Source organism: Chiloscyllium punctatum, chromosome 22, assembly GCF_047496795.1.
Source record: "Chiloscyllium punctatum isolate Juve2018m chromosome 22, sChiPun1.3, whole genome shotgun sequence".
Taxonomy (NCBI): domain Eukaryota; kingdom Metazoa; phylum Chordata; class Chondrichthyes; order Orectolobiformes; family Hemiscylliidae; genus Chiloscyllium; species Chiloscyllium punctatum.
Window position 1 is genome coordinate 60,029,094 of NC_092760.1, and position 13,474 is coordinate 60,042,567.

Genomic DNA, 13,474 nt, shown 5'->3' on the forward strand with positions numbered 1-13,474 from the left:
CAAGGAGAGAGTTCACTATCCCTACTGCTGTTATAACAAAATCTCTAATACCTAATAATCACTGATACAACAGAGATAGAGATACAACAACAAATTGCAATTATATAGAACCTTTAATAAAGTAAAATGTTGCAAGATGTTTCAGAGGATTGTTATCAATGAAATCTGACATTTGATTCACTTAAGGAGGTATTAGGTCAGATCACCAAAAATAGAGGCCTGAAAACAAATTCTTATAGGAAGAGGAGAGGTGGGGACAGAGTTCCAGAGTTTAGGATCCATGCAGCTGATTTTACAGCCACCAATGATGGATTATGAAAATCAGGAATGCACAAGAACCCTCTTATTGCCTGTGACCTACTCTCAGGAAATGTCTGACCACTGACATGTCCCTTCCTGGCCTCCATGTTAGCTCATATGGTTAACGGTTCCCTCTCTTCAAGTACTGTCTGTCTCCACTTGAAAATCTTCCCTCAAACACCCTCTCCTCAAAAAGCTCATCCTCAACCTCTGACATTGCTCATTATGGTTAAAGGCGTGATATAAATGCCAACTGGTGGTGTTTTAACTCTGGCCTCTTGTGTCCTTCAGATTTTCAGTGCCCCACTCTTGCTGACCATGCCTCCAGCTGCCTGGTCTCTAGGCTCTGGAATTCCCTCCATCTCTCCAGTACCTCTGCTCCTTTAATATGCTTCTCACAACCTACCATTTACAGTCGCCTGCTCTATCATTCTTTATGTGCCTCAATGTCAAATTTTGTGCCATAATATTCCTGTAAAACACCTTGGAACATGTAACCTTCTCAAAGGGGCCAGATAATTGCAATACGTTGTTCTGGTGGTCATAGAATACTGAATCTGTTTTCATCCAGCACCTAGGAGAAAGTGAGGACTGCAGATGCTGGAGATCAGAGTCAAGAGTGTGGTGCTGGAAAAGCACAGCAGGTCAGGCAGCATCCGAGGAGCAGGAGAATCAACGTTTTGGGCACAAGCCTTTCATCAGGATCTACGTAGCATACCTTGTTCAGCTGAGGAGAACATAGTACACCTAATATTTTAAGGGTTTAGTGCATTCCCTTCCTTCTTTAATTGGTATTTTAACAATTGTAAAGGAATGGAAAACCACATTAGTCTCCTCTACCAGATTGTAAGTTTGCTCATTGAGCTGGTAGATTTGTCCTCAAATGTTTCATCACCACGCCAGGTAACATCATCAGTGTGCCTCCAATGAAGTGCTGATGATATTACCTAGCATGATAACAAAACGCCTGAGAAGAAATCTACCAGCTCAGCGAGCAAACTTACAACCCGATCCACAACCTGAGCTACAAATCTTCTCCAAAATTGCACTCTCATCTACACTGGGGAGATGCAATGCAGATTGGGTGACCATTTTGCTGAACACCTACACTCTGCCCATAAAAATGACTGTGAGCCTACAGTTGCCTGGCACTTCGACACACCACTGTGTTTCCATGCCAATGTCACTGTTTCAGGTCAGCTGCTCTGCTCCAGTGAGACTCAACGCAAGCTGGAGGGAGAACGTCTCATCTTCTGCACAGGTACTTATAGCCATCAGAGCTCAACAATTTCAGAATGTGAACACCCTGAGTTATGTTTGTTACCATCACTCACACCTCTAGGTCCTGTTCTGTGTTGGCTGCTCCCTGCACAACTAACTCATTTTCAACTATTTAGTTTTCTTATTAGCATCCCACCCAGCATGTCTCTATCTTTCTCTCTCTCTCGACTTATCATCAGCAATCTCTTTGTTTGCCCATCCCTTTCTCTTTCTCTCTCTCTCTCTGGGCACCTTCTCCATGTACTCTATTCACATCCACCCATCATCAGCATAATTACCAATCCTGCCCTGCTATTTTCACTTCAAAAGAAGGGTCACTGGACTCAAAATGTTAACTTTGTTTTTCTCTCTACAGATGCTGACAGACTTGTTGGGCTTCTCCAGTGCTTTCTGCTATTGTTTCAGATTTGCAGCATTTGCATTTGTTTTCATTATAGATTATCCTAAGGTCTCACTGAAACAGTTACCCCAATTCACAAAAGGGCAGGTGAACAAAAGGGTGTGACCAGGCTTACCATTCTCCTCTCCCTTCTCCTTACAGCGGAATTCAATGTAACTGTTGGCTTCTTCATTGTGTTCCTTCAGGAGCAGTTTCCTCCCATTACATATCACTAGACATCGCTCCTTACCAACCCAGTGAGAGTAAATAAAATTACACAGTTTAATTGTAACCCTGTGAAAAGCAGAGATGGGAATTAGGAAAAGAATTGTCTTGCAAACACTTGCTCATAACCAATTGGTTTTCAACAGCAACAAAAATAACTACATTTATGTAGTACCCTTAAGACTGTAAAATTTGCCAAGCCACATCAAATAAAGCATTACCATATAATATTTGCCAAATAAGGAAATACTAAGGTCGGTGATAATTAGCTTGCTCAAAGAGGGTAGGTTTTAAGAAGCATGATAAGAAAGAGAGGAAGAAACAGAGGGATGGGGAGGTTTAAAGAGGAGGGATTTCCAGAGCTTAAACACCAAGCTACCAAAGGTATTTCCATCAATTTTGGAAAGATTAATATTATAGATTTTGGAGAATTCAGAAGGGCAGGAATGCAAATATCACAAATGGAGTAGAACAGTTTCTAGAGTGAGACAGGGGCAAGGTGAAGGGATCTGAGAACAAGAATGAAAAATTTTAAATTAAGGTGCTATCAAGCCAGGAAACAAAGGCTTATGCAGCATCACTTTAATAAAATGTATTTTCAGCATGGCTACAATTAATATTCATTAAACAAATCCAAATCAGTTAAAACAAAACTGATTTAAAATGCAATTTAAATTAATTAATGTAAACTTAATAAGAAGCCAAACTGCAAATGCTTAAGATACACAGAATTTCTGAAATATAAAGCTAGTTTGTGATACATCTGTCTTATTAACAATATGGTGAAATAGGCTGAATAGCTCAGGCCTGTTCCTTTTCTCAGGTTTTCCAATCTCATCATTTAAACTCACACTAAATGGGCTAGATTTGTAGAGAGAACTGTTCCTCATGAAGTTTTTTCCCAGTAGCATTTAACAGAGGAGGGAAACATGGAACAGTAAAAAAAAGGCTAAGAGCAGGAATACCTGTGGAAGAATCCTTGTGGAATTTCAGGCAAAAAGAAAGCTCGAACATGGAGATCCTTATCACTGTCTTCATTCCACTTGTTTGATACCACCTTTGCATCAGTCAAGTAACTTGGGAATAGGTAGGTGAGAGGCGGAGCATTATCTGGCGGTAACCACTGGGAACCTGGTCTGAACTCAAGTGCATCAGGATTTAGGGCCTGGGGTTTTGAAGAAAGACAGATATCAAAATATTCCAATATTTGGAAGAGTTTGCCTTTCTCGTTCTCGTCTCCAATCAGCTCCTCTGTAATTTCATGCAGATCCTTATTACCGTTTAGCCTCAATTGATGCTTGACAAGTACTATGATGGCTTTAAGGTGTAGAGTTGCTTTAGTCTGAAAGTCACTGATCCATTTTTGTTGGTCTGGCTTAATGGCTGACTCCTTTTTCAGTGTTCTGGCTGGGATATTGTTCAGCTGGTTTAACAGATCATGGCGGACAATCATCTGAAATAGCACAGAACTTGATTGGAAAGACATTCCAGTTGATAGAAACTTGAGTCTGTTTTCCCTTTTACTCAGTAGTAGGTGTATTAGAGCATTTTCATTTGTGATTATTATTATCATTCATGTTATTTCACATATTCCCGAAAAGGGGAGATTGTTGAAAGAAAAACATACAAAGATTTCTGTAGCAGAAAGCAGAATGATGAGGAAATCTGAAATGACAATGGCAAATGCTGGAAATGCTCAGCACAAATGGCAGCATCCATGGAGAGAAACAAACACAGTTCACGTTTTAGGTCTGTGATTTTTTTTTCACAGTTCTTATGAATGGCCTTAGACTCGAATCTTTAACTCTGTTTCTCGCTCCATAGATCCTGCCAACTCTGCAGAGTGTTTCCATTATTTTCAGTTTTTAATTTAAGATTTGTAAAGGCCTTTCACAACATCACCATGTTACAGTGAACAAAGTATTTCTTTGAATTGTGATCATTGTTATTATACACAGCAGTGAATTTGTAGACAGCAAGATTCCACAAAAAACAATATAGTAATAAGCAGATAACGTGTTTGTGGTGAGATTAGTGGTGTGATGAATGCCAAGACACTAGGCAGAACTCCCATGCTATTCCTCCTTCAGTGGCTATAGGCTCTTCAATTTGCCAGGAAGGGGCAGATGAGGCCTCACTTTAAAATCTCATTAAAACACAGCATCTCTGACAATGCAGTGCTCCTTCTAGAAATTTTCTAATCAACCTGTTCAGAGATGTTACTTCAAGGTCGGACTTGAACCCAAGCTTCCTGACTCAGAGGTATGGATACTACCACTGCACAAGATGACCATAAATGAATAGAACAAACTGAGGCTAAAATAGCACCCAGGCAGGGACATATAGAAAGACTTTAGAGTGGAAAAGGAAGCTCTGGGTTTATTATTGGCACTTAAAAGTTGCCAAGTTCATGTATCACTGCCACAACAAAACACAAATTTACATTGATCATAAATCCTTGGCCTTTGTAAATTTGAAATTTAAAACACTGAATTATTTTGTTGGCATTTTGCTAACGTAAATTTATAAGGTAAAAATTGTTCCAGATGCATCAAGAACACAACATGAAATGGAGTTGCCAGTGTTGGACTGGGGTTGACAACGTCAAAAGTCACATGACTCCAGGTTATAGTCCAACAAGTTTATTTGAAATCGCAAGCATTCAGAGCACTGCTCCTTTGGCCTGACAAAGAGGCAGCACTTTGAAAGTTTGTGATATCAAATAAACCTGTTGGACTATAACCTGGTGTCATGTGACTTTTGACTTTGAACAATATAATGGAATAGTATGGAGAAAGAAAAAAAATGGTAACAAGAAACTGTATAAATCAAGACAGAGATTCAGCCATGATCATCATAAAAGGCAAAGCAGGCTTGAAAGGCTGAATGGCCTACACCAGCTCCAAGTTTTTAATCTTTCTAAATCCTGTATTAGGAGTCAATATTGATGAATTAATGTGACTTTCCTGCATTTACTTATATCAGGTCCACTTTGTGATGACAGACATTTAGGACTGATGTTTCATCCAAGAGTGGATGCATGTTAGAAATACATATATATTTTTAAACTATGAGAAACTGAATATGGAACCATTTTGACATTGCTAGATTGAAGAGGGATTTACCATTTGATTTATTAGAAACAAAAAGATAAAAGGTCAAATAGATATCGGTTTATCCAATCAATTGACTTTATGGAAAGAATATCCAGATAACGCTTAAGAAGTAATAGGAGAAAGATTTTTATGGATTTATTGTTCAACAAACAGGTTTGGAAAAGCTGGATCTATGCTGATGGTTGCCAACTAACAGCTTCTAAACTAAAGTTGCATTTTCAATACACACCCTGAAGTTGTAGCTGTGGAGAAGCTTGCAAAGAGAAGTAGCACTATCTCTGTCTCTCTCACTCACACACATACTCCCTCTCTCAGTCAGTAAGAAAAAAGCTCTTAAAACAAAACCAGCTAAAAAATCTCTCTCTGATAAGCAATTTGAAAAAATTGATGAATTATCAGGACTCTTAACTATTTCCCATCTGAAGGTGAAATCTAGGCTAAAGTTCTTCTATCATTCTGTGTCTGTCAGAAATTTAATCTTGTTGACAGGAAATCACAGAATTCAGTCAATTCTTCCTTCTGCATTCAAAACCTTGCCCTACAGAAATTTTGTTCCTTTTTTTTGCCTAAGTTTGAAGCCATGATATCTTTGCAGAGTTGTCTTTCCTTGTCTGTGCATGAATTACATTTGTGTTGGATTTGGGAGATATAGATTAATTCTGTGTAATAGTTTAGTTGATAACCAGCTTTACCAGTTGTTTAAAGCATAAGTTTGTTTCTAATAAATAGGTTTCTCTTTACTTTATTAAATAGTTAGGTGAAGGTCTCTTTTTTTTCAGATAACAGTGGTAAAGAGAAATAATTTGACCATTTTGGTGATTAACTAAGTTATTCATACTTTTGGTGCAGTCATGGAGTAGTGGGATTTGACTAGAACTCATAACATTGAATGAAAGGTTATCAACCTGAAACATTGACCCTGTTACACCTGACAGATACTCCCTGACCTGCTGAGATTTCCATCCATTTATTTTTGGATTTTTTTTTTCAGATTTTCAGCTTCTGAAGAGTTTTTCTTTCATATTACTATTTAATTCATGGCCACTTCTCTTCCGGAATGCCTACCCATTCCACTGTCCACTCTGACTGGATTTCTATTGAGCTCGTCTAATCTAGTCATCTTCTTTCCTTTCCACCTCGTGTTTGAGCAGGTATCTTTAAAAAAAAACTCCTTTCACAGCCATGTTGCCTTCCTCAGCAACTATCTCAGCTTCAAGTTACTCCTTCTGGATTCCAACTGCATCTTTTATGTTATGATCATACGTATGTCCAAGAGGCAGAAAATTCATCAAGCCTTTGACATCCTCTCAAAGCCACACACTACTGTGGGCTCACTCTCCCAATCTCTACCTTAAGCACACCAAATGTTCCATAGCTTCATTTCATCCTCCACCCTATTTGGAACTTTAACAAAGAAACATTTTATCTTCCTTTCAGGTGTGAAGGATCACAAAGAGAAAGCGAGGACTGCAGATGCTGGAGATCAGAGCCAAAAAGTGTGCTGCTGGAAAAGCACAGACGGTCAGGCAGCATCCTAGGAGCAGGAGAGTCAACATTTCGAGCATAAGCTCGTCATCATTCCTGATGGAGAGCTTATGCTCAAAACGTCAACTCTCCTGCTCCTCGGATGCTGTCTGACCAGCTGTGCTTTTCCAGCACCACATCTTTTGAAGGATCACAAGCACCCACTGACTCATGGGGAGCAGCACCCATCTTGATCCCTCACCCTTCTTCCAATCCCCAAGTCTCACCCCTTTCAACACTCACAATACATCCTGAACTTCACCACTCTGAACCTGAGCACCCTGGCCCTTGAAAAGCTCTGCTTTGTCACTAGAGGGCCGAGATTTCACATGTTTGGCAAAGTAACTAGAGGGAAATAGGGAAGACTCTCGTCACACCGAGTTAAGATTCTGAATTAAGATTTCACTCCTTCAAAGCATTATGGAATTAGATTTTAAAGAAGTTTTGGACATGAATAAGAAACATCTGCAAGGTTTATAGAATCATGATGGATAGGTAAGGTGAATAGCAGATAGCTTTTCCCTGTGATGGGGGGAATTTCAAAACTAGGAGGCATATTTTTAATGTGAAAGAAAAATTTAAAAAGGACATGAGGGGCAATTTATTTACGCAGAGGATGGTTCATGTGTGGAATGAGCTTCTAGAGGAAGGGTGGATGCGGGTACACTTAAAATGTTTAAAAGACATTTAGATAAGTGATAAGAATCATGAATAAGAAATATTTGGAAGGATATGGGCCAAGCTCATGCAGGTGGGACTAGTCTATTTTGGGATTATGGTCTGCATGGACTGGTTGGACCGAAGGGTCTGCATGATTCTATGATTCTATGATGTGGGGAAAAGCCGACAGACTGAATTAAATACAGCTCACCCAAAGGACTGGTACAGAGGTGACAGATGCTTTCTGTACTGTACGTTTCTATGATTTTATGCATGTGAAATGAGGAAGTCATCTAAGAATGGCAATCATCTCAAACAGAATAAAAACAAGAGTGATCCTAGTCAGACACTTACCTTAAACAAAGTGATCAGAAATGATGGCTTCAGGAATATAGTGTCTTCCAGAGCCTGCAGATCCTGGAACCACAGAATTAACCCAATCCGATGCAAATAACTCAGGATATATTCCAGTTGTTCACTGTCAATGTTGTGAAGATTTAACATTTTCTGTAATTCATCGAGTGCTACAGTCCCTGTTTTTAAAAACCCACAGCATTAAGAGTCAGCGACAGTGGAACTTGTATGCCAATCTATGTGGGTGAACTGTGTGCCAATGGGAGTTACTTTTGTGGAACTATACTCCAGAGTCAGTGCTTGTAGAATCTATACCCAAGTGTGAATCTGTGTTGGTGGAACTATATCCCAGAGAGAACCAGAGTCTCTGGAAAATATATCCCAATCTGAATTAACATGAGTGGAATTGCACTCTAATAAGAGTGTGTGTGGGACTGTAATGTGAGTTATGATGTAAAGTGTGTGATTTAGCATATTAATAACATTTATTTTAGAGTTTGGATTTTGAACTAGTGACGTGTGAGTTTTAGTCAGTGTGCATGTAGTCATTTAATGATTAATTTGTTAGTATTTCTGAAGCATTGATTTATTTTTCCAAACGGCTATGATAGAGAGAGAGAGTTCCCAGAGTGATAATAGGAATCTTTTTACATTGTGAGACTTTATATGTATAAGGAGTGAACTTTGAAAACCATTAGCTTGCTTTCGGTTTAGAAGAGTCAGAAAATGATATTTTATCGCTTGAGGAAAACCACTTGGCTTGGAAATATTTTGGTGGCAATTTGCCCATGTCTGGTTGGAGGTAAATGAAAAAAATATGGTTTCTGATGAAGAAAGGAGATAGATAAGAACAGTTTTATAAGAACAATTGAATTCCAAAGAGAACTTTGACGACATGAGTTGGCGAGAGAAAAAGCTTAAGGTAAAGTAGAAAAGACAAGGTGATAGTTCAAAGAATGATTCTGATTCCAGTGAAGGACTTGGTTTAACTTAAGACTCTCTGCTCAGTGACAACATTTCCTGAACATGGAGTCAAAAGTCATTTTACCTCATTTGAGAACGTAGACAGATTGGTGAAGTGAAAGAGATTTGTTTCAGAGTTTGACAAGTACAGATTATGGTTGTGTACCATGTGACCATATCACCATAAGATATAGGAGCAGAATTAGGCCATCTGGCCTGTCAAGTCTGCTCTGCCATGGCTGATCATGGCTGATGTTTCTCAACCCCATTCTCCTTCCTTCTCTTCCTAACCCTTGATTCCCATTAGTAATCAAGAGCCTATTTACCTCTGTCTTAAATACACTTAATGACTTGCTCTCCAGAGCCTTGTGTGACAATGAGGACTACAGATTCACCACCCTCTGGCAGAAAAAATTCCTCCTCATCTCAGTTCTAAATGGTTGCCCCTTCACTCAGAGGCTGTGCCCTTGGGTCTTAATCTCTACTACGAGTGAAAACATCTTTTCCCCATCCACCCTATCCAGACAAGAACAGGTATAGGTATTAAAATGGTAGCAGCAGAGATCCTGTTTCCTTGGAATGTACTACGAAGGGAGAGATAGTTCTAGATAGCTGCAAAAAATCTTTATTTAATATTGACAGAGAGAATCAGATTTCTAGAAGTTCTGAGTATTTTGTCCGAAAAGGAGGGTGACTCCTTGTGTTTAGAATCAAGGAGGTAAACCAATACCTGAATTGGGTGGCATAGTGGCACAGTGGTTAGCACTGCTGCCTCACAATGCCAGAGACCCGGGTTCAATTCCCGCCTCAGGCAACTGACTGTGTGGAGTTTGCACGTTCTCCCCGTGTCTGCGTGGGTTTCCTCCGGGTGCTCCGGTTTCCTCCCACAGTCCAAAAGATGTGCAGGTCAGGTGAATTGGCCATGCTAAACTGCCCGTAGTGTTAGGTAAGGGGTAGATGCAGATGTAGGGGTATGGGTGGGTTACGCTTCGGCGGGGCGGTGTGGACTTGTTGGGCCGAAGGGCCTGTTTCCACACTGTAAGTAATCTAATCTAATCTAAGTAAAGACATTGAGACACCGGTGCAAGTCAGTCACTGTTGCTGACTGACAATACTATTTGTCTTACAGATGGGTTAATGAATGAGAAAATATTGACTGGATGTGTACATGGAGGTTACAAACCAGTCTCAGATACAGAGTGAGATTAAAGAGTGAATTGGTAAATGGAGACATTATAGTGGAAATAATGGAATAAATGCCAATAGAAGGAATTGATTTTATTTTGTAAACTGACCTGGCAGGTTCAAGAATATTAACCTCACCAAGAGTGGTGATGACTGGTAGAGGTAAACTGAACGGTTGCAGAAGGAATACCATGTACTGTTCCTTGATTGTGTTGCAATTTCAGCGCATTGCATTAGACAGAAAGAAAAAGAGTCTATGAAACAGGAGGATGTTTGATTTATAAATTCAGTTATCAAATACATTTTTCAAAAAATTTATCTCAAAAAGATGAATGTAAAGAGAATCAGGCTGATATGTTTAACTTTTCTTTAATAGAAATGCCATCAACAGATTCAGAATTTAAAGAGTTAAGTGAAACAGCCTATTCAGAAATTGATTCAGAAACAATACCTGTATGTCATTATTTGGAAGACAAAGAACTAATGGGGAAATGGAGATCAATTCAAATACCAGCCAATAAGGAATGGAAAGTGGTCCATGGGTGGTAATTCCATCTAAATATCACAATGAAATGTTACTATGGTAAGAGCCTGAGATGAGGAAAACACAGGCTAAAATATAGGATGTTTTGTATTGGCCAGGGTTACAGAACATGTGGTTAAATTTGGCAGACATGCCACACATGTCAAGTAGTAAAACCTGCGCCTTTACTTCCAATACCAGCTTTTGAAGAACTACTTATCTGGGTCTTTGTAATACTTTATCGATGCAAAATCATCATTTTAGAACAAAACATGCACCAGCACCATTCCAGTGAACAACTCATAAAGTGATTGAAGGATAGGTAATTGCCTAGTTTTTAGCAAAACCTAGAAAACTTCTATACATCACTGACTGGTAGCAATTTGTTAATGTCCTGGTTGGAATTAGATGCAAAAACAGTATCCCCTGAAGAAAGGAAACAGTTCAGAACAGTTGGGAAATAGGTTACCTCATTGTAAGTATTAGGTTTGAAATTAGATTAGATTAGATAACTTACAGTGTGGAAACAGGCCCTTCGGCCCAACAAGTCCACACTGACCCAACGAAGTGCAACCCACCCAGACCCATTCCCTTACATTTACCCCTTCACCTAATACTACGGGCAATTTAGCATGGCCAATTCACCTAACCTGCACATCTTTGGACTGTGGGAGGAAATCGGAGCACCCGGAGGAAACCCACGCAGACACAGGGAGAATGTGCAAACTCCACACAGACAGTCACCTGAGGTGGGAACTGAACCCTGGTCTCTGGCGCTGTGAGGCAGCAGTGCTAACCACTGTGCCACCATGCCACCTACAAAATCTTCAGACCTGAATTGTTTGGTTAGAACCCTGAAGGGTTATTTGAATCTGAGAAAATATAGTTCAATTGTGTGAATAATCACGGAAAAAGTTATCAAATTCCCAAAAGTGGTGATGAAAAGAAACAATTGAGCAAACCGATAGATGTGCTACAGAAGGGTTTTAGTATTTGTGGATACTGTAAATCGATGATGTTGGGATATGGGATTGTCATTTTCCTGTGTGTTTTGAAATCTCCCAACATACAAGTAGTTTAGTTTATTCAATTTGTATTGCATAATAAACTTCTGTTTGAGTGCTTGTGTTTCAGTTAAATAAAAATAGACAAAATATGATCTATAAAGCCAATGTAAATAAATGTGTGTGGAACTGTACTCCAGTGAGAATCAGTACTTTTGGGAGTGCGAAAAGGGGAGAAGTGATGGAAGAATGAGGAAAGAGCAGGAACTGGTTAGTGCTGGGACCTATTCAGAACTGAGATGAAGAGATTTTTTTCTTCAAAGATGGCACATCTTTGGAATGCTCCACCTCAGACAGCAGTTGGTTGAGTGTATTCAAGAACAGAGTTCAATTAGTTTTTGGTACTAAGAGAATTTAGGGATATGGATTATTTCAGACATTGTAGCTGAGATAGAAGAGCCGCTGAGATAGAAGAGCCATGATCACAATAATGAGGAGATTTGCCAGGACAATATGGCACGTTTAAAGGACTGAATGGCTTTCTGCACCTGTTTCTTATTTTCTTATGAATGACTATTGCCAGCATTGAGACTAGACTCAGCGCGGAGTAAAATGAATAATCCTTACCATGAAATGGAACTTTTTCTGTTTCAATCAGTTCAGTAATAACTTTTTCCACTTTCTTGTAAGTGACTGGAAGTGTCCGGATTGCATTTGGGAAAATATCTTTATTCCGAACTGATTCTAGAATCTGCATCCAAGCGTTGATGATTGTATCATACTGAGTGCAGTCAACGGGAATGAGGTCCAAAACCTGCAAGACAAGGATCACCAATTCTAGTTCAACCCTGTTCAAATTCTCAACTGCCCAAGAAGAAATGATGGAAGAAGGAATGGAAGGGAATTAAGGGGACAAAGGATGGATGAAAGCAGGGAGGATGGGAATAGAAGGAAGGGAATGAAAGAGGAAAGGAGAATGTGGAGAAAGGAATACAAAGATGGAGGGAAAGTCGAAGAGAGATGGAGTGGAGAGAATGAAGAAGTGAAGAAAGGAAGGGAATGAGGGATTAACATTTCCTAATCTACTCAGGTTCAAACAGGATGTGCCATATCTTTGTAAATTGACTGAGGTTGTTGTGAGACCTGAGACTATTATAAAATAAAGTGGACCGAGTAATGTTTGAATAACATCATCTCTCTCTGTCTCCTCCTGTTCCTCCCCAAGAACAGGCAGTGCCAGAAATAGTAATTGTCACTACTTGCTCCATGCCATTGTCTGCCCATTACTGAAGCACCACAATCCAGTGGCCTCAGCGCCAAAGGTCCCGGTCTGGTGTTACCATGGATTTGGTTCGGTCCTGTTTAACTTGATGTGCACAGGTGAAACAAAAGGTTTTCCAAACAATGCAGTGACCCTTTAAATGGTCAGCCTTCCCAACATGAACCTTATTCTACATTATAGAAACATCATTATCTTCACCTTTAAATTGTACTTGACTAAATCATCCAGTTTATTCACTTGATCTCTGTATAATTCACACTGTGATTTCTTATTTAGTTTTGCCAGGCGCTGATTCAAATTCTCGTATCTTTCAATCAGTATCTCTTTGATCTTCTCTTCAATGTCCTTCTTCTTCATCTGGACCTCATCCTTCTCACACAGATCCATGTGACTCCCAATAGGAAGTACAATGGAATCGGGGACTCTCATCAAAATATTATTGATCCAGAAACCAACCAGCTCCTTGAAGGAATCCTTGTCATCCATCTTATACCTGGAAGAAGATAACTAGCGTCACTTAAAGACAAAATGAGAGCCAAGTGCGCAACTCAGGAAGCTTGTTTATCTCATCAACGTTAGCACAGAAGGTGCCCTGTGATATTAATCTTGATAGGGGTTTAGTCCTCACAAGGTAAATAAGAAAACCTCCAGAACAGTCATTCAACCTCACAGCTCCAT

At 39.6% G+C, this 13,474-nt stretch overlaps 1 protein-coding gene across 1 annotated transcript in view; it reads right to left on the reverse strand.

The window, feature by feature from the left end:
• LOC140493696 (malignant fibrous histiocytoma-amplified sequence 1) overlaps nucleotides 1-13,474 on the reverse strand; it is a 38,602-nt gene that overhangs the window by 16,631 nt on the left and 8,497 nt on the right. The window contains exons 3-7 of the mRNA XM_072592437.1: nucleotides 12,995-13,289; nucleotides 12,142-12,328; nucleotides 7,840-8,018; nucleotides 3,151-3,638; nucleotides 2,097-2,254 (exon numbers count right to left, since the gene is read on the reverse strand). Coding sequence (XP_072448538.1) covers nucleotides 2,097-2,254; nucleotides 3,151-3,638; nucleotides 7,840-8,018; nucleotides 12,142-12,328; nucleotides 12,995-13,289 — 1,307 coding nt within the window. The remainder of the gene's footprint in view (nucleotides 1-2,096; nucleotides 2,255-3,150; nucleotides 3,639-7,839; nucleotides 8,019-12,141; nucleotides 12,329-12,994; nucleotides 13,290-13,474) is intronic.